This window comes from Hyaena hyaena, unplaced genomic scaffold (assembly GCF_003009895.1).
Source record: "Hyaena hyaena isolate Hyena2069 unplaced genomic scaffold, ASM300989v1 scaffold_144, whole genome shotgun sequence".
Lineage (NCBI taxonomy): Eukaryota > Metazoa > Chordata > Mammalia > Carnivora > Hyaenidae > Hyaena > Hyaena hyaena.
In genome coordinates this window covers 2,325,282-2,344,899 of record NW_024080776.1, presented here as the reverse complement: position 1 = coordinate 2,344,899, position 19,618 = coordinate 2,325,282, and the positions used below count along the sequence as shown (strand labels likewise).

Genomic DNA, 19,618 nt, shown 5'->3' with positions numbered 1-19,618 from the left:
CCGGGCCTGGCACACAGTAGGTGTTAGTAAATCTCCACGGTTGCATGAATGAATGTATGTAGGCTCTTTCAGCCTGTCCGTTTGCTCTGGGTGCTCCTTGAAGGGGACCATGGTTCCTGGTGCTGTGTCCTCAAACCCCCCTGGAGTCTGTGAAGGTCAGTGTCTCCTCTAAGGGCAATGCTCAGTTGGGTGTGCAGGAGAGTGGGTCCTCAAGGGTGTCTGTGTCATGGTGCCCATGGAATGCAAGCCAAAATCTGCCCACCATGGGAACAAGGGGCACGTGGCTGGGGCCTCCACTGGCCACTGGTGCCTCCTGTGTCTACTTTCCCAAATGGGCCTTTCTGGAAAGCACACAGGTCCCAGTGAAGCCGTTCTTCCCCTCTGCATATGTCGGTCAGTGTCAGGATCCGACAGCATTTCAAAGCACCAGACCTCTTTGTTTATTGGCCAGTGTGACTGTTGTCCTTGAATATGCCTCTTTCAAGCTGAGGGTCAGTGTCACTTCAGCAACATCCCTCAGAAGCCATGCTGCTTTGTCTCTGATCCTGGTGTTCTCCAGGGGCTCCTGTTTCTCTCAAGATAATAGTCCATCTCTGAGAGGCTATCTCTGTCACTCAAGGACTGTGCTTCTCTGTTGGTGATTCTCAGGGTCCCTGTCTCCTAGGGGACATCTAGGTTCTTGCTCAAGGTGGCTTGATTTCCAGCTCACCCTGGGAAGGGGTGAAAGGGGCGTGGCATAGGGTAGGGGAGCTGTTACCCTTATAAAGGAACTTGGTGAGCCAGTTCCTATTGTAGGGTTGGGGTTTAAAAGGGGCTGTCCTCAGTGGGGCCTCAGGCCACCCAGCCCAGCCCTGCAGCTCCCCAGGAAGGCCTGACTCCCTTTCCTTGGGGCAGATCCCCTCATCAGCCCCTCCTGGGCAGCCCCCTCCTCTCAGCTCAGAGACCTTTTTCCGGAGTCCCTCCCTCGGTTTCCCCTAGCAGAGTCTGTCCTCCAAGTCTGGCATGGTGCCTACAACTCTGGTCTCCTCCCCCAGCTCTTGGCCAGCACCACCCAGCCCAGGTCAGCTTCCCCAGGGTCCCCCCCCCCCCCGAGCCATGGGCAATAGAGATGGCTCCCCTGGGCCCTCCCATCCAGGGTCCCAGAACACCCTCCCCAAGTCTGCCTGCCCAAACTCACTTGCTCCTCCAACCCCCACCTCACAGCCCTGCCTACCCTGTGCCCCCAGGAAAGCGCCTTCAGCTGGGGGAGGGGTCGGGCACCCCCTCCCCCTCACTCCCTGCCCATGGGGCAGCGTGCTCAGCCTGGTGATGTGGTAGCGGCGGGTGGGGGGGGGGCTGTCTGGACACAGGCCCCTTTGTGCCCAGCCCGACTTGGCTGCTTAGTATGAGGCTCAGCTGCTCCCAGATCCTCACCCAGAGGGGAGAGGGGAGGCTTTGGAGGGGCTGGGACTGGGGGGCCCTGGACTCGAGCTCCCTCTCCGTGTCCCACCTCTCGGATGTTGGCAGCAGCTCCTCAGGTGGGCTGGTGCCCCTGGCACGGGGTGCTGGGGGGCTGGTGAGGGACGCCCCGCTTGGCACCCTCTGGCAGCCACTCCTCCCTTCTCTCCTTCTCTGCCAGGCCTGCTAGCAGCTCCTGCCAGCAGAGGGGAAGCCCAGGGTGGGGGTGGGGGCTTGGAGGGTCCATGGTGTCCCCACTGGGAGAGGCCCAGAAGGTCAGGCACGGGAGCACAAATGGCTTTCTGATGGTAGCTTCTCTCCTGTCCCCACAGAATGGTGCTGTGCCCAGCGAGGCCACCAAGAGGGACCAGAACCTCAAACGGGGCAACTGGGGCAACCAGATCGAGTTTGTACTGACGAGCGTGGGCTATGCCGTGGGCCTGGGCAATGTCTGGCGCTTCCCATACCTCTGCTATCGCAACGGGGGAGGTACCCGGCGGGCACAGGGCAGGGACCACCCACTTGGATAGAGCCTACCCACCAAGGCCCGGGCTACCCCCTCCCTGGCACAGACCCCACTCCAGACAGGCTGGCCTCTGGCTCTCCTCTCCTTCACCCCCTCCCTGGCTTAGGTACCCTTTACTAAGGCACAAACCACTCCCCCACCCCGACCCTGGCTATCTGCTGTTTGGGCCTGACCCTGCTAGCCTGCTCCCTCGAGGTGAGGAGCGGTGGAGAAAGGCACCCCAAACTCCCAAGATTCCCAGTCTTATACCCCCTGTGTTTCAACAACCCCCTAAATGGTTCAGGGAATTTGAGGATCCCAGTGACTCATGTTTGTGAAATTGCGTGGTTAAGCCATCAAAGCCCACCCTCACATGATGGCTCTGGGGCCAGGGTTCTGCTCAGGAAGCCTGTGTCAAATTCAAAAACAGGCTGCAGGGAGGATACCTCAGACCCAGGCTCCTGCTCAGTGCGTGGCTCACCCTCCTCGGGTCTCAGCCAATCGCAAAGGTTTTGCTGTTGGGTTCTCAGCAGGAAGAGGGTGGGAGCCCCCAAGCCCACCCTGAGCCAGCTCTCTCCCTGCCTGCCAGGCGCCTTCATGTTCCCCTACTTCATCATGCTGATATTCTGTGGGATCCCTCTCTTCTTCATGGAGCTTTCCTTCGGCCAGTTTGCAAGTCAGGGCTGCCTGGGGGTCTGGCGGATCAGCCCCATGTTCAAAGGTGAGACCTGGGTGGGGTAAGCACACACACACACTCACGTGTATGTGCACACTTGCACACACACACGGGCTTCTGGGGGCCTACTCACCCATCTGTACAAACACTACCAACCCCCACGGAGCCCCTGTGCTGACCTCAAGCCCTACATCAATGGCCAAGGCCATGGATGCGTGCTGGGATCCATGTTTACTTGGCCTCCACCTTCCCCTCCTACCACGTGTATACACAAAGCCCCTTTGCCCCCCAACATGCCCCCAACAAGGCCTTGACCTATCCCTTCTGTGGCCCTCCATAACAGCCCTCCCCTTAAGCACTTCGAAATTAACCTCCTTCAGCTAGATGTGCACTGCTCCCACTCCTTCCCCTCTTCCAGGTGTGGGCTACGGCATGATGGTGGTGTCTACATATATTGGCATCTACTACAACGTGGTCATCTGCATTGCCTTCTACTACTTCTTCTCGTCCATGACTCACGTGCTGCCCTGGGCCTACTGTGGTAACCCCTGGAACACACCTGACTGTGCTGGAGTGCTGGATGCTTCCAACCTCACCAACGGCTCCCGGACTGCTGCCCTGCCTGGAAACCTTTCCCACCTGCTCAACCACTCCCTCCAGAGGACCAGCCCCAGTGAGGAGTACTGGAGGTGAGGCCCCACCGGGCCTGGGCCGGGGGGGGACACCTGGTGCCAAGCCTTGGCCCTCCCTCTCACCATAGGGCAGCTTCCTGCAGACTAGGGAGGGTGCCTGGAATGGAGCGAGGTAGAGGGGCGTGAAGAGGTGGAAGGAGTTTACAGACTAGTTCAGGAGAAGAGGCTGACACACCAGCGGGTGATGGAAGGCAAGATGTTGAGTTGAGAGTCCTTACAAAGTGCAGTGAGGGAGGCCCGGCAGTCAGGCAGGTCCTCAGAGGAGAGTCAGGGGAAAGGGAGATGGCTTCCTGGTGAGAGTAGCACAGCCGAAGCCCTAGGTCCCAGATGAGCAGAGGCTGGTCCTGAGACTGCGGGGAAGCTGTTCTGATGTAACAGGTGTGTGGAAAAGCCATGGGCCATAAAGTGGACCAGGCAGAGCTGCCAGCCTTCTTGGAGAATGTATGTGAATTAAACTTAGACTGACTGCTGCAGAGCAAAGGGAGCCATAGAAGTTTCCTGAGCACAGGGCTGTCGTCATCAAGCTGTGCATAGGGAAGAGAGCCTGGCATTCCTGTGCTCTGTGGCGACGGAGACTGGAGTCTTGGGGCTGGCTGCAGGGAAGCTGTTGCTGGAGGTGTTCTGGAACACCTTGTCCCAATGGGGTGGGTGTAAGGGCACAGTAGGACGTCCTAAAGGAAATTCCCCATGTCCCTGTGGGAAACCCATGGGAAGAGAGTGTTGGGGGCCTGTGGGTAGGCCGCGTTAATTCATTCCACATTTATAGGGTCTGCTCTGCCAGGCCCTGTGTGCCCATGGGGTCTCAATGGCCCAGAGTCCCTGCCCTGAGGAGTTCACGATCTAGGGAGGAGACAGGCAGCTGATCATATTAGGGCAGGTACCTAGAAGCCAGTATGTTCAAGGGTGTGGTAGGGGGACACAAGGCGGGTGGTCAGTTCTGAGAGGATGGGGGCAAGAGGAAGTGGTCCAGAAGGCTTCCCAAGGAGGGTGGAGGGAGGTGTAGAGGGGATTGGGAGAGACACAGGCAGCTAAGCCGCGGCCAGGAGGTGGCAAGCTGGAGACAGGTGAGACTGAGTATTGAGACAGGAGAGGCCAGAGGCATCTTAAGACACAGGACTTCCCATGCCAGGCCGAGGGTTTGAAGTTTCTCTGCCAACTGGTAGACAGACATAGGGGAGATGGCCAAGGTCCCGGGGAGACTTGAAGTCCTAGCAGGTCAATGTCTTCTAAGCCTGGTCCCAGTGCTCAGACCCTGCAGGGCCCAGCTTCCCTGTTCCAGCCTCTGTGCTGCGCCACAGACATTCAAGGACAGCTAAGATGTCACTACCCGCAGGGGCTCATGGTGTAGACAGCAGAGCTGCTGCCTCCCAGTGAGGGGCAGGCAAAATTACCTCCGGGCAGACTCAGCCATTCATTCGCTGGACAGATCATTTCTTGAGCACCTAGTAGGTACTAGACACTGCACTCAGATAGAGTAAGGAGTAAGACACAGATCCTGCCCCCATGGTGGTCACATCCTGAAAGAACTAAGCAAATAAGTGCCCAGTTAGGCATTCTACTACTATGTTTGAGGCACGGCGTGGACTGGACAACTTGATCTAGACTAGGGGTGAACCTGGGAGGACACAGCCTCACCCACACCCATGGGGCTGCCCCAGAAACTCTCACCCCAGAGGCTATCTGCCAGGGAGTCCCAGCTGGGTAGGGCCGCCCAGGGCAAAGCTCTGGAGATTTTATCCAGTGCAATTAGAGGAGAATAGCCCTCAAAGCAAACTGGTCATGGGCAGGGTGGGGGTGCCCACTGGGTGGCCCATTGAACTCTCCTCAGGGCTGGAGCCAGGCCTGCCTGACTCGCCACTGTCCCAGACAGGACTCTTTCCCTGCAGGGTGGCTCCCTGCTGCCCCCTCCTGGAGAGCCTGGGAACATGAGCCTTGAGAGGGCTGCCCAGGCTGGCTTCAGCAAGGAAGTGAGGAGAGCAAGCAACCCCATTTCCTGGGCACCTACTGTGTGCCAGGAGTGTTATTTCCGATAGTGTTATCCCTATGTTTCAGATTCGGAGACTGATACTCAGAGGTTAAGGAACTAGGCGGCAGTGCTGTGTCAGGATATATATGTTCCTCTGTGCCTGGTGCCTGGTGTGAATTAGGCCAATGATACTCTGCAGGTGTTTGTTTGTTTTTTTACTTTTTTAAAATGTTTTATTTATTTTTGAGAGAGAGGTAGAGACAGCGTGAGCAAGGGAGGGTCAGAGAGAGAGGGAGACACAGAATCTGAAGACAGGCTCCAGGCTCTGAGCTAGCTGTCAGCACAGAGCCCTACGTGGGGCTCGAACCCACAAACTGTGAGATCATGACCTGAGCTGAAGTCAGATGCCTAACCGACTGAGCCACCCAGGCGCCCCACTGCAGGTGTTTTTGATCCACAGTCTCCCACCCCCCTTTGGAAAGCTGTGTGATCCCATTTGAGCCCCACAACGACCTTGTTTGGAAGCTCAGGCACATAGTATAAAATATTCCCATTATACAAGTGAGGAAAACAAGTCAGAAGAAAGATTAAGAGACTCCTCTGAAACAAGAGAAGCTCAGAGGCAGATTTCCGAGCCCAGGTCTGCCTCTTGCTCACCCTCTGGCCCACGGTCTCCTCTCTCTCTTCATCCCTTTGGTCTTGTTTTAACGTCCTCTGTGTGCTGGTCTGATTCTAGTCTGTAGGCCCTAAGTTCATGGCCATGCCCTCGCCTCCACAGCCTGGGGTGCACAGCAGAGCACTGAAACCCAATGGGACTCGGACCCCGGCACTCCTCTCCCAGCATCTTCAGGGCAGCTCTGGAGTTGCACAGATCTCACTCAAATCGTGGCTCTGCCGCTTTATCAGCTGTCTGGCCTTGGGAGATCAGCAAACCTCTCTCAGTCATAACTATTCATCCATTAAATGGGAGGAGTCACAACACCTACCTGGTTATTATAAAGATGAAATGAGATAATGCGGCATAAATACTAAGAATAGTGATGGGTTTTCAGTAAGCATAGTGACATCCACTGCTGGAGATGCAAAGAAATAGATTAGGGTGCTTTGTTTTCAAGGAGCTTATCATCAGGTTGGGGAAATCAATAAATAATGCAGAATGTGGGGCACCTGGGTGGCTCAGTCAGTTGGGCATCTGACCCTTGATTTGGGCTCAGGTCATGATCTCACGGTTTATGGGATCAAACTGCACTGTTAGTGCAGAGCCTGCTTAGGATTCTCTCTCTTTCTCTCTCTCTCTCTCTCTCTCTCTCTCTCTCTCCCCGCCCCTCCCCCATGTTCCCTCTCAATATAAATAAACATTTAAAAAAATAATGCAGAATACCTCCGGAGATGTTATGCATCAAGAGCCAATCTATAAATATGTTGGGTTCCAAAAGTTCTTAGGTTACTTGATCTCAAAAGCACATGGTCCCAAAACAAAACAAAAAAATAAATATGGTGCCATAAAAAGAAAGGTCGAATTCATTATTTAATTTTTAACTCCCAATATTGTAAATGTTGTACCCTGGCAAATAAGATAAATAATTAAAAATAATAAATAATGTAAGACACTACCAGTTTAACATATATAATTAGACAAAGTTAAAAGAGGTCTTTGGAACAAGAAATGATGTCTTTACTTTGAATGCTGTTGCTTGAAGTAAAGGAACTCTGAGTAATGGCAGTAGAAGGACCCTTGGCTATTCTGGAGGGCAGAGCTTCCCAGCCGCAGGTGCCCTGAACGGGTGTGCCCTGTTGGCTGGGGCCAGGGCAGCCGGGAGCCCCCAGCCCGGTTGCCTTCAGCTTTGAGTGCCCTTGTCTGCTTACCCCAATGGCCCCAAAGTATTTTGTGTGTGTGTGGTATGAAGGAAAAAAGATTGGAAAGCACTGTTGAAGGGGCCCAGGTGCCTCTTCTTCATAGGGCCACAGCTCCTGAACTTCTCCCATCCCTTTGCCTTTGGTTCCCCCATTGACTAATAGCCCAGAGAAGGTCTAAGGCAGGACCTGGCTCTGATGCCTGTTCAATGTACCATCTCAGTGGTGGGAGTTGGTCAGGAAAGATATGTGTTGAACAGCGCCCTCTGTCGGTCTCAGTGTGAAGGACAGCCTCCAGGGAAGATTTGAGGCTGCGAGGAGGCCAAGCAAACAGCAAATCCCAGGTCTGGCAACATTTTCCTGTGAGGGGACAGAATAACATCGCATCACAAGGTATTAAAAATGTTGCCATGAGGTTTGAGGACTGATTTGGAAAAAAAAGTGAAAATAGCTGAGAATGATAGAGGCCAGCCTAGGAGCTATCCTAAGAAATCCTACCTGCAAGAGGGGACAGAAGGGAGCCTGTGTTTACCTAAATTCATCTACATATTATGCTAGGTTGGTGATATTATGACCATTTTGTGAGGAAACTGAGGCTCAAGAGCTTGTCTCTTGCTCTTTACTTCTAGTCTGCCTCCCTCCCCAGACCCTCTCCTTTCTACCTCCTGGTCCATTTTACCAGTGTTCACTCATTCATTCATTCATTCATTCATTTGTTCATTCATTCATTCATTCATTCAAACAGTATTTATTGAGTACTTTTCTGTTTCAGTCACTTTTCTAGGCACTGGGGGTGCTAGGTACTCCTGCCTTTGTAGAAGACGGATGACACACAAAATAAATAGATAAAATAAATAAGTTTTTAAAAAAAGGAGACATGGGCCACGGAGGAAAATATAACAAAGAAGTGGGTGAGGAGTGCTGGGCTGGGGCCGGATTGCAGTTCAAAGCAGGGTAGCCAGAAAAGGCCCCTTTGCAAAGAGAGTACCCTGAGTAAATACTTGAAGGAAATGAGAAGGGAGGAAGCCATGTTGACAAACCCAGCTGCAGAATTTGTGGGGTCCAGTGTGAAATGAACATATGGGGCCCCTTGTTCAGACATATTAGGATTTCAAGATGTCAGTGGCAGAGCATTAAACGCAGCACAAGGCCTGCTAAGCGTGGGGCCCCATATGACTGCACACGTCTCACACGCATGTGTGCGAATGGATGTTTGAGGGAAAGAGCATGCCAGATGGAGGAAAGAGCACATGCAAAGGCCCTGAAGGAGGGGTGTTCCTGGCATGATTAAGGAACTGCGAGGAGCCCAGTGCAGCCACAGCAGGCGGATCGGGTGGGAAGACAGGCGATCGGAGAGGTGGCAGGGAGGGGGCAACAAGGCACTTAGGGCCTTGCAGCCACTGTAAGGACTTAGGCTTTTCCATGGTGAGAGATGGGAGCCGCTGCAAAGTTTCGAGTCAAGGAGAGAACGTGAACATGCGCCTACAAAATCCCTTCAGAAGCTTCCCATTGCTCTCAGGATAAAATTCAAACTTCTCAGCCTTGACTTCATGGCTTCTTATAACCTGGCTTCTTCCTATCCTGCATCCTTCTCGATTGCCTTTACCGTCTGCTCCAGCCTCGCTGAGCTGCTGGCATGCCCAGGCTAGGCTGTGTTATTTCATGACTCCCTGTCCTGCTGCACACCATTGCCCCAGGTTGGCAGGCACTTCCTCTTCCCAGTTCCTCAAACCTTAGCTCTAGCCTCACCGCTTCCAGGAAGCCTTCCAGTGTGCCCCTCCCCATGGGATTGAGATGCCCTTCCTGGTGGTACCCACATGCCTGATTCAGGTCTCTATGTGGAGCACCTAGCACAGGGCCTGGCACATAAGTGTCCGGTCAGTTGAAAGGGCACTGCTGGTGTGGCATAGGGTGCCAGATAGAGCCACACGCACCTAGGGGAGGACTTCTAGTTCGAGCCTAGGCCTACACACCCCAGGGCCTCCCGTCTCTACTTAGTGCTCCACCACCTCCCTCTCTTCATCAGAGATGGAGAAGACCAGTGTGGGTGAAAAGCTCACAGAAGGCTTCCTGGAGGAGGTGACGCCTGATAGGATGTGTCCAGTCTAGGGGGAGAGGATATTACTGAAGGGAGAAGTGCATAAGCCAGGGCCTAGGATGGGCCTGAGTAGGAAGTGAGACCTCCACACCCAAGGAGCTGAGGAGGCTGGCCTCCAGGTGCCCTTGAGGGTTCTGGGGGAGGCTGCAAGCAGTGGAGCCTTAGAGCAGCAGACAGAGGGGGTAAGGCGGGGTGAGCTGGGTCTGGGGCCTTACAGTGGCACCCTTCTCATACGTGCTGGGACCTCACGGGAAAGGCAGCTGCCAGGCTGGGCCCTGAACCTTGGGAATCTGTTGCCGGGCGTCGGTGTCCGGCCCTCAACAAGAGAGTATCCTCTTCCCCAGGCTCTATGTGCTGAAGCTGTCAGACGACATCGGGAACTTTGGGGAGGTGCGACTGCCCCTTCTCGGCTGCCTCGGTGTCTCCTGGGTGGTGGTCTTCCTCTGCCTCATCCGAGGGGTCAAGTCTTCAGGAAAGGTAAGTACCCCTCCCTCAGCGGGGTCTGTGCACACCCAGAATGATCCTGCCTCCCGTGCCGGGGTTGTGAGCCGGGGGCAGGCGGTGATGAAGGGACATGAGAGGGGAAGAGGAGCCAGAGGGCCGGTGGTGGCTGCGGGGGGTGGGAGGGGGGGCGGGCTGGGGAGGGGACGGCCAGGGCAGGGAGAGCTCGGAGGGGTCCAGCGGAGCCCGTCTTGTGCGCAGGTGGTGTACTTCACAGCCACCTTTCCCTACGTGGTGCTGACCATCCTGTTTGTCCGCGGCGTGACCCTGGAAGGAGCCTACACGGGCATCATGTACTACCTGACCCCACAGTGGGACAAGATCCTGGAGGCCAAGGTGAGCTGCGGAGCGGGACCTGGAAGGGGCAGGGAGGGGCAGAGAGGCGCCTGCCTCTGACCGCAGCTGCTCTGCCCGTCGGCCCGCAGGTATGGGGAGACGCTGCCTCCCAGATATTCTATTCTCTTGGTTGCGCGTGGGGAGGCCTCATCACCATGGCTTCCTACAACAAGTTCCACAACAACTGCTACCGGTGAGACTCTCCCGGCCAGCCCGGGGCTGCCCCTCTACCCCACAGCCTTCCCCCAGGCTTCCCCGGACCCCCAGCTCCAGTGCAGCCTCCCAGACCCCCTGCTAGGGCGGGCCCTCCATTCCACTCATGGCCTTGAGGTCCTGGGAGCGCTGAGTCTGATCCAGTCACTGGAGTGCACAGAGGGTGGGGACAGTGATGCCCCAGGGGTCTGTGAAGACTCAAGAGCCTCAGCCCACTTAAAAAGGCTCAGAGCAGGGGCATCTGGGTGGCTCAGGCAGTTAAGTGTCTGACTTCAGCTCAGGTCATGATCTCACAGTTCATAAGTTCGAATCCCACATCGGGCTCACTGCTATCAGCTCAGGGCCCGCTTCAGATCCTCTGTCTCTCTGCCCCTCCGCCCGTTCTCTCTCTCTCTCTCAAAAATAAATAAGTAAACTTTAAAAAGTAAAGGCCCAGAGCAGACCAGAAAAGAGGTTGAGGGGATCTCTGTTCCTAGAACTTTCCACCTCAGTTCTCTCTGCCCTAACTGGGCAAACGGAAGCAAGTTGCACACCCTGAACCCTATTTTCCTCCCCATCAGGGATAGCATCATCATCAGCATCACTAACTGTGCCACCAGCGTCTATGCCGGCTTCGTCATCTTCTCCATCCTGGGCTTCATGGCCAATCACCTGGGTGTGGACGTGTCCCGTGTGGCTGACCACGGCCCTGGCCTGGCCTTTGTGGCTTACCCCGAGGCCCTCACACTGCTGCCCATCTCCCCACTCTGGTCCCTGCTCTTCTTCTTCATGCTCATCTTGCTGGGGCTGGGCACTCAGGTATGAGGAGTGGGACATGGCCCGTGGCTTGGGGAGGGAGGGGGCAGGGCCAGAGGCCAGGCCCCTGCTCTGACGGCCACATCCTGCAGTTCTGCCTCCTAGAGACGCTGGTCACAGCCATTGTAGACGAGGTGGGAAATGAGTGGATCCTGCAGAAGAAGACCTATGTGACCTTGGGTGTGGCTGTGGCTGGCTTCCTGCTGGGGATCCCCCTCACCAGCCAGGTAAGACCTCAGGGAAAAGCTGGGCTGGGGTTGCCAGGGTAGAGGGGCAGAGTGGGTGAGGGAGCCCAGCCTCAGGCACCCCCGACTCAGCTGCCCACTGGCCCGTAGGCAGGCATCTACTGGCTGCTGTTAATGGACAACTACGCGGCCAGCTTCTCCTTGGTTGTCATCTCCTGCATCATGTGCGTGTCCATCATGTATATCTATGGTAAGTGCCTGAGCTCCTGTGGCCTCTTCTGGGCCCAGTCTCCCCCACTCCCCAGCCCTGCTGACACCGCTCTCTCCAGGGCACCGGAACTATTTCCAGGACATCCAGATGATGCTGGGATTCCCGCCACCCTTCTTCTTCCAGATCTGCTGGCGCTTTGTCTCTCCGGCCATCATCTTTGTAAGTTCCTGGGCTGGCCCCTCCCTCCCTGCTGCCCCCTGACGAGTGTCCTTCTCTTGGGAACCAGCAGAGGGAGAACAGGAGCCCATCCATCTGGCCAGAGCTCCCCACGGGGTCTCTGCACCCACAACCTTGGCCACTGGGAGTCTGAGAGTCAAGGCGGAGACCCAGAAGCACCCAGGCACTGGCCTGGGGTGAGAAAGGGAGCAGAGAGCCCTGTATTTGACTGAGGACCATGCCCAGCCTTGGAAGGGGGAAGCCAGCTGGCAGCATCCGAGAGCTGGCCCTCCCTGCCTCCTTGGCATTCCTGCCTGGTATCCCCAGAGGGTCCTCAGGAACAATTAGTGATATTGGTGTCAGCTCCATCGGCCTTGCTGAGCTCCTGTCTCCAGTCCCTCTTAGCCGAGGTGCTTGGAGTACACGGTGTGAATGCATGCGTGTTCCAGAAGCGGGTGGTGCAAATCAGATGTCAGTTTGGGATCAGGGGCAACCTCTTAAGCCTTCCAGGCTTGGAAGAGAGAATATCTCCCCCAGCATTCAACACCTGGGAAACTCCCATCAGGGAGATGAATTGGTGGCGGGAACTTCCCCCATGGCTAGCAACCCGGCATTTTCTGCACAGTGTTCATGTATCAACTTATGTGATACAACTCTTGGGTCTCCTTATTATTCCCACTTTACAGATGAGGAAATGGAGGCACAGAGATGTTAGGTAATCGACCGAAGTTTACACCACTAATAAATGACAGAGCCTGCGTTCAAAGTAGGTAGTCCAATCTGGAGCCTGCGTGCTGGGCCAGTGGTACACTGGGAGCACCTGCAGGAAGGGGGAGTGGCCCATGGACTAAGCACTATCCGAGTTTGCCCCTTTATGCTCAGGGGTGGGAGGAAGGGGCACAAAGCGTTTGACAGTGAAGTGGTCACTCCACAAAGAGGCAGGGCCATCTCGGAGTGACAGAAGGGTCAGCCCAGTGGCAAGGACAGCATTCAGTCATGCTCCTGTCAAGCCCAGCTTCTCTGTGCCACAGGAAACTCAGCACCAGATTTCCACTTTGGCTCATGTTTCTGGGGGCGGGGTGGGGTGGGGTGGGGAAGGCCACTGAGGGCTGAGGCCTCCACCACATGGGGTGTGGGATCTTCCCCGAGGCTGGCACAGGCACCAGCTCTGGCCACTGGCCCAGCTTTGAAATAGGAGGAACGGAAGCCTCCTACAAGTGGTGGGGAGCCAGGGAGGCCAGCCACTGCTGCCAATTGCTGTGCTCTCTGGGGGTTGTTGCTGAGGCCGTGCCCAGGGCCAGCCTGTGGGGAGCTCATCTCTAGAACCCCGAGGAGGCTGCCACCCTGGGCAGAGACCTGGGGTACCGACCAAGGCAGGGAAGGAGGCAGGAAGGAGATGGGCACAAGAAGGTTCCAGAGGGGCAGCCTCGGCCTGGGTCCAGTGTCTCAGCAAGATTGTGGCAAAGTGGGCAGTGCCCTCTCTGTGCTCAGAAAGACAGGCTGGAGTTACCTGAAGGTGAGGACTCCAGGCTCTGGGGACTCATGTTTCTGGGCTGTTGTGTCTTCTCTGGGGGCTTTACTTCTTTATATTTCTGAAAAGCTCTTTTTGACAAACCATCTTTCCGTCCCCTGAATTCAGGGATCAGGATCTAGCTCCATTCAGGAAACTTGTTATAAGCTTTTACTATGTGCAGCATCCCAGGAGGGTCCCCCAATGGATGTGGGTCTTGCTCTCCTGAATTTAGTCACTGGGATGCAGCTGATGGCTCAGGAGGCCAATGCTGAGCCCTCCTGGTGAGTGGCGCACACATACCCAGGCCCTCTGGGTGGTCCATGAGCCACCTGCCCATCTTTCTGGTTTCTTAGGTTTTCGCTGTTGCTGCTGTGGCCCCAGGCTACACTTCCCACCCCACTCATTTCTTTCCACAGTGGCTCCTGGCCTCCAGCCTGACATTCACCATTTTTAGCCTTTGGGGCCTCCCCGGGCTGTCGCTGTCTCTTCGGTCATAGGGCTTCACGCTTCCCATTGCTCCCACCTCTCTGCACAAGTCAGCTCAGATCAGCAAATAAGGCTGTGCCAGGCACTGTGCTGGGCTCGAGAGACCCAGAGCGGATGCAATCCCAGGAGCTCCCAGGCTATGGGAAACATTGAACCCTTAGTAGACGGAAAACGCCATTGAGAGCCCTTTCAGAAAGAGGGATGAGAAATCTGGAGAGCTTCTTGAAGGAGGTGACATTTGCACAGCGTCTGACAAAAAGAAAATGTAGAGGATTCTCCAGAATAAATGAAGAGGGAGGAAAACGCTGGGTGCAGCTGAGACATTGAGACCAGGGTAATGTGGCCAGAAGGATGAGCTGAGGTCTCGATGTGAGTTGGTAAAAGCCCTAAGGCCAAGGATTTGGTCTTACTTCAGTAGGCAATAGGGAGCGTTGCGAGTCTTTGAGCAGAACTGACTGACTTGAAAGGGAACATCGATTGTTCCCTGGCTGGTTCAGGATTATGGTGAAGATGGACCTCTCCTCTTCCACGATGCTTACCTGCCCACCATGCCCGGACCCCTGGTTCCATCCACTTCTTCTACTACCCAAAACTTGACATTGCCCCTGCCCTTCCCAAAAATGTCTCTTTCTAGTTTGGGCAACTGGAGAGGAAAGGAAGGGGTACTGAGAGGAGGACCGAGCCCTGGGGAAGGGTGGGCGTGGGAGGTACTGGGCAGGCCTCATGTGCACTCCCATCCCTCCTCTCTGCAGTTCATTCTCATCTTCACGGTGATCCAGTACCAGCCCATCACCTACAACCACTACCAGTATCCAGGCTGGGCTGTGGCCATCGGCTTCCTTCTGGCTCTGTCCTCTGTCATTTGCATCCCTCTCTATGCCCTGTTCCAGCTCTGCCGCACAGAGGGAGACACCCTCCTCCAGGTGAGGGGGAGGGGCAGTCAGCAGCTAGCTGAACCGGGAGGGGGTGGGTGGATGGGGCTTAATGGCTTCTTTCTGAAGTGCCCTGCCCACCCCCCATGTCTACCTCTCCTGTAGCGTTTGAAAAATGCCACAAAGCCAAGCAGAGACTGGGGCCCCGCCCTCCTGGAGCACCGGACTGGGCGCTATGCCCCCACCATACCGCCCTCTCCTGAAGATGGCCTCGAGGTCCAGCCGCTGCACCCAGACAAAGCCCAGATCCCCATGGTGTGCAGTAACGGCTCGAGCCGTCTGCAGGACTCCCGGATATGAGCACAGCTGCCCGGGGAGTGTCCCACCCCCACCCATGCTCCCACCACAGAGACTGGGGAGGCAGGGGACCGGTGTCACCACCTGCCCCTGCCATGACCTGGCCAGGGCGGCTGCTGTCACCTTGGCCACCACTGGTAGCGTGGTCATTTGTGCTCATGTCCCCAGTGTTTACAAGTCCTTTGGATGCCAAGATGGCAGCTGGGGATGGGTGTGGGCATTGGGAGGATTGATGGGGGGGGGGCCCAAAGCACTTTGGAGGGGTCTCAGGCCAGGTCCCCAGAGATCTGCTGGGCTTTACATGGCCTCTGATGCCCCCACACTCTGCCCTGAGCTGAGGTTCTAGGTTGGCCCCCTACCTGTCCCCCTCCTTAGGCCTCCAGCCTCCTGACCAGTGTTCCTGCCGTCAGAGCAGACCCCAGCTCTGCCCAGGCAAATTTGGGTCTTCCTACCTGGGAGCAGGGTGAGGGGCTAAGGGGCTGTACAGTGTTACTTGTCAGGCTATGCCACCCAGCCCTGTTTGTCTGTGTAATTATTTTTGTAAAAATTGTATTATCGTGGTTGCCATCCCCATGCCCCCAGCCTTGGGCCCCCTCTGTCTTCCAGGCCTGCCTGGACCTCACTTGGCTGCTCTGGGGTCTCCACACCTCATTCCAGCCCTGGCTGTCAGGCCCAGCCAGCAGAGGCCCATGACCCAGCAGCCTCCCCAAAGCACTAGTTTCTAGGGGGTAGGGGTGGGGTGCTGCTCAGCAGGAGGTTTGAACCCAGAGCCCTGGGGAAGGGGACCTTACATGAAACCCCCTTGCCCTCCCTCCACCAGGCGAAAGGCCCAGGCTTCCCAAACTGGGCTGCCCTTGTTCACGTGCCAAATGGCCCCAGCCTGCGTGCTCCATCCCCTCTCTGGAGCCAGAGTTCCCTCCCCCAAGCCCTGCAGTGTCCGTTTGTCCGTCCTCTGTGCCCCTCTGTGCAGTGACAGCCCCAGAAGAGCCGCCTCTAATCCTCCGTAGCAATAACGGTGCACTGCCCACCCCTACCCATCCGTGCACCACTAGGATTTTAAAGTCCATAGATTTTAATGAAATTTCTATTCCTGTCTCTGAGCTGCTGCTGTGCTTTGTGTGAGTCCCCCAGGGGGACAAGAGTCGGGGCTGGGATGAGACCCCTGCCTGCCAAGAGTTTGTGGAGGGCTGGAAGACGAAAGGCCAAAGGCTATGATTGTCAGAACCAGACACTAGGGACTTGGGAGGGGGTGGGGCAAGGGTCAGACGGACAGACAGCCTTGGCGTCCTGGCAAGGGCTCATCCAACCAAGACTAGATCTGAAGCAGGCTGGGCACGGCAGCTGAGAGGTGGATGGGGTGAGTTCCACCACGAGCCGAAGCCTACTTTGTGACCAGTCACTCAGGTCGGGGCCTGGGCTGCTGTACTGGACAGTGGAGGTGAAGCTGGCCTTTTCCCGGGGCTGCACTGGAGCTTCCGTCCCCAGCGGCAGGTGGTAGTCAGGCCTTGGGGTCGGGGGCAGCGCTCCAGAGGAGGGGCAGGCAGGCAGCACCGGAGTGGCCCTGCCCAAACTCCAGAAGCCCCACGGAGGCACGGCAAGGGTCTGAGACCCTTGGAGGATCCCGCGGGCTGCTGCCTGAACAGCGAAGAGTAGCTGTGAGTGAGCAGTGGCCTGACCCTGGGCCCACCCTATCCAGCCATCCACCTGCTCTGGTTTACCTGCGGCTGGAGGAGACACAGGAAGGCCTCAGAGCCCCCTGCAGCTCCCGTTGCATGGCTGCCTTCTGTTCCCGTAGCTCTGGAAGACAGGTATATCTGAGTCACAGCATCCAGCACTTCTGGGGTGTGTACAGTGTGGGGCAGGAAGCAGGAGGCTGGGTGCACTGGAGCCTACTCGGAATCCTCACCTGCCAGGGTGGGCTCTAGGATCACCTCAGAGGGTCGGGATGCCCCTGTATACTCCTCTTCCAGGCAGCGCTGTGGAGAGAGCTGGCTCAGTGCCCCGGCCTTAGGCAGGGGTGGGGCAGGGCAGGATACAGAGGCCAAGATCCCCATGGCAGGAACCCAAAACCGGCCCAGGCAGTTCCTGGGGGGAGCAACCCCCCGCCCCCTCCCAAAAAGCCCAGCTTGGTAAGGTGGTGGCTGGCTTGGACTCAGACTTAGGGAAGGGGAGGAGCCAAAGACCAGGGGCAAATTCAGCCAGTTAATCTAAAAGTGCTGACCTTGGACTTAGGGGCTCAACTAGAATCTTCTGGATTCACACACACACACACACACACACACACACACAGGGAACATGCACGTGCGAGAAAGGGACACAGGACTCAGACACATTTACATGCACATACACACATGGACATACACGTACGTGGGTCCCACACACCAGGTGAGAGGCAGATGTGTCTACACTCAACAGAAGGGCTCTGGGCAAGGAAGCCCAGGGCTGCAGCTCACCTGTAGGATGGGGATCATCCTCTCCAACGTGTGACACTCCTCCTCCAGGAGCCTCCTGGGACACATGGGAGTATGGCAGACAGGACGGTCTCAGCTAAGCCCTCCACACGGCCCTAACCTCCAGCTTTCACCTCCGCCAGGCCCTCCTTCCTCAGCCCATCTGCTCTCTGTGGCCGCTGATGGCCCAGCCTTCCAGCCCCCCACCGGCCTCTCCCTGCAGGATGTGTCTGCCCCTTGCCTACCTCACGGTGCCCACCATCCTCTCTATTGCACAGGCCTGGGCCTGCCTCCATTCTTCCCTGCATCGTGGCCATTCCCCTGCCCAAAACCCTTCCGTGGTTCCCTGCCTCAGGATAAAAATCCTCGGGGCTCAGCACCTGCTGGCATCCATCGTTAAGCATGTCCTGGCAGTGACTGCACAGGCCCTGCAGCGACCTGCCCTTTCCACCTCTCAGCCTTCCCCTTCTGGTCTCCCCCCCAGGTGTGCGGCCTCCTCCTCTCTCACAGGCCAGTCCCAGTACTTCAAGACCAGTCCCAGGCCCATCCTCCCTGTCTCCACCCTCACCAAGCACACTCAGGGGCCTCACCGCAGGTGTCCGGCAACCTGGTCGATGCTGTACACGTTCAGCTGGTCCTTGATGACGCTGAGGTCCCTCTGACTGCTGCTGGCATTTGAGGCCAATATCACCCTCCCCATGTTGCCTCACCCCAGGCCTTCAGGACATGAATGCCCCTTCTCCTAGACAATTCTGTGTCTTTTCTCACAAAGGCAACATAACGTAGTACAAAAGGGGAGGAGCTCTGGAGCCTGGGTTTGCAAATGGGCTCTGCCACCCTTCAGTGTGTGTGACCTTAATGCAAGTCGGTTATCCCTTCTGAATTTTAGTTTCCTTGTCTGCAAAAGGGGCCACTGCTCCCCATGGAGTTGCGTGAGAACTAGAAATAAGTGGCTGCTTCCACTTGTGAATGTGCTCCTTTCTCCCTTATCTCATTTGGTCCCCAGTGCTCTCTAGCCCAGCCCTCACTGGTCCATACACGTGGTTGTAGGTCCAGCTCCAGGCCAGGAACTTGCCCGTGGAGCCATGTGGAACCCACCATCTGGCTGGGGCCCTCTGCTAAGCAGGGACAGATCCCTCCTCTCCTACCACCACTTTACCTGGATTCACCAGTTCTCATCTGGAATATCTCCTGTTCTGGCAAATTACACCCAGGCTCCTCCAGGGCAAAGCGCAGGACCCTGGGGCTATACTGGATCCAAGCCTGGGTCTGGTCTCTGCAGAAGGTCACAGAAGGAAACTCAGAGTGTCCTTCCAGGGAACCCTAGGAAGGCGACCCTGGCCCCTTATGAGGCACAGGGCTAGCCCCTCTTAGTTTTGCTGTGAGGCTTAGCTCTAGGTCTGAGGTTCCCACCTGCCCTCGCAGATGGCTTTCCGGCGGAGTCCTCGGAGCAGCTGCCTCAGTTCCTGGCGCACGAGGTCTCTTAGGAGGGGTGGTGGTGCCAGAAGGGAGGAGGGGTCAGAGGTGGGGCGGGAGCCAGAGGCTTGGGAGGATCGAGCCTCACGGAGCAGTGACTGTAGCATCCCCACCTGCAAGGAGAGCTGGGACACCTTGAGACTGGGGAGAGAAGTGAAGGGCGTGAAGGGGGCTGGGGGACTGAGGGGCAGAGAGGAGTCAGAGGGCTGGGCGGACAGTGAGATGAAGCAAGATCTCAGGAGTAATCGGGGCAGGGCCAGGGATCTGGAAGAGGTGGGGAAAATCACCAGAGTCGTGGGACAGGCCTAGAATGTGGCCCATCTGCCCACTCCCCACCTCTGCCCGCAGTTCCAGGCTCAGGTCCACCGTCGTCTCCCCCAGAATCCTCTTCACTTCGGGCTGCTCCGGGTGCGGAACGTGCTCCTCTACCAGCTCCCACAGCGACGGGGAGTCCCAAGGCATGGCCCGTCCGCGCCGCCCCTTGGCGACGAGCGGCCCCAGGCTCCGACCTGCAGAAGAGCAGGTCGGAGTGCGGCATTACTACCCGGCTGGTAGTCCAAGGCTGGGCCCGGCGCCCGAGCCCGTAGCGTTCGCCGGCCTCTCCCAAGCCGCACCCTTGTCCTGCCGCCAGTCAGCGACTGGAATTACTGGGTTGGGAGCATCGGTCTCTGGCGCTGTCCTTTCTGTCCCGCTTCTGGCCGACTCTCGGGGGCCGCGATTCCCGGTTACCGCCCCCCGGAGCCGGGTAGTGGGGACCAGGGCCCTAGCCCCGCCTCTTC

The 19,618-nt window shown here is 56.8% G+C and overlaps 2 protein-coding genes across 9 annotated transcripts in view; one reads left to right on the top strand and one right to left on the bottom strand.

Moving 5' to 3' along the window:
* The window catches only part of SLC6A9 (solute carrier family 6 member 9), a 31,579-nt gene extending 15,566 nt beyond the window's left edge, over window positions 1-16,013 (top strand). For 2 of the 6 annotated variants that reach the window (XM_039238700.1, XM_039238699.1), the window contains 12 exons: window positions 1,770-1,926; window positions 2,532-2,663; window positions 3,037-3,307; window positions 9,573-9,705; window positions 9,931-10,065; window positions 10,155-10,258; window positions 10,839-11,076; window positions 11,166-11,300; window positions 11,409-11,508; window positions 11,588-11,688; window positions 14,437-14,607; window positions 14,722-15,696. In XM_039238700.1, the coding sequence (XP_039094631.1) occupies window positions 1,770-1,926; window positions 2,532-2,663; window positions 3,037-3,307; window positions 9,573-9,705; window positions 9,931-10,065; window positions 10,155-10,258; window positions 10,839-11,076; window positions 11,166-11,300; window positions 11,409-11,508; window positions 11,588-11,688; window positions 14,437-14,607; window positions 14,722-14,916 (1,872 nt within the window). In that variant the 3' untranslated portion in view covers window positions 14,917-15,696. Of the gene's footprint in view, window positions 1-1,497; window positions 1,518-1,769; window positions 1,927-2,531; window positions 2,664-3,036; window positions 3,308-9,572; window positions 9,706-9,930; window positions 10,066-10,154; window positions 10,259-10,838; window positions 11,077-11,165; window positions 11,301-11,408; window positions 11,509-11,587; window positions 11,689-12,371; window positions 12,444-14,436; window positions 14,608-14,721; window positions 15,697-15,733 lie in introns of those variants that run through there. The other 4 variants (XM_039238701.1, XM_039238704.1, XM_039238702.1 and 1 more) reach the window with 4 other exon arrangements.
* CCDC24 (coiled-coil domain containing 24) lies at window positions 15,937-19,602 on the bottom strand. Of its 3 annotated transcripts, none has more exons than XM_039238707.1 (9): window positions 19,488-19,602; window positions 19,176-19,348; window positions 18,777-18,952; window positions 18,523-18,639; window positions 17,954-18,028; window positions 17,367-17,421; window positions 16,820-16,889; window positions 16,632-16,710; window positions 15,937-16,100 (listed from the first exon to the last, which is right to left on the bottom strand). In XM_039238707.1, the coding sequence occupies exons 2-9, from the start codon at window positions 19,299-19,301 to the stop codon at window positions 15,998-16,000; spliced, it is 801 nt and encodes a 266-aa protein (XP_039094638.1). In that variant the 5' UTR covers window positions 19,302-19,348; window positions 19,488-19,602; the 3' UTR covers window positions 15,937-15,997. The 3 variants fall into 3 exon arrangements, with proteins under 3 accessions (XP_039094638.1, XP_039094636.1, XP_039094637.1); XM_039238705.1 differs by having other exon boundaries at window positions 16,009-16,548; XM_039238706.1 differs by lacking the exon at window positions 17,954-18,028 and having other exon boundaries at window positions 16,009-16,548.
* Between the last annotated feature and the right edge of the window lie 16 nt (window positions 19,603-19,618).

What these genes read in the sequence shown, in the direction of transcription:
- CCDC24 (XM_039238705.1), bottom strand. Translation starts at nt 19,301, where the DNA reads ATGCCTTGGGACTCCCCGTCGCTGTGGGAGCTGGTAGAGGAGCACGTT. An exon ending in CAGGTTGCCGGACACCTGCG is followed by an intron (nt 17,422 to 17,953) that starts GTGAGGCCCCTG and finishes CATGTGTCCCAG; the next exon opens with GAGGCTCCTGGAGGAGGAGT. An exon ending in TGTGTCTCCTCCAGCCGCAG is followed by an intron (nt 16,549 to 16,631) that starts GTAAACCAGAGC and finishes TTCGCTGTTCAG; the next exon opens with GCAGCAGCCCGCGGGATCCT.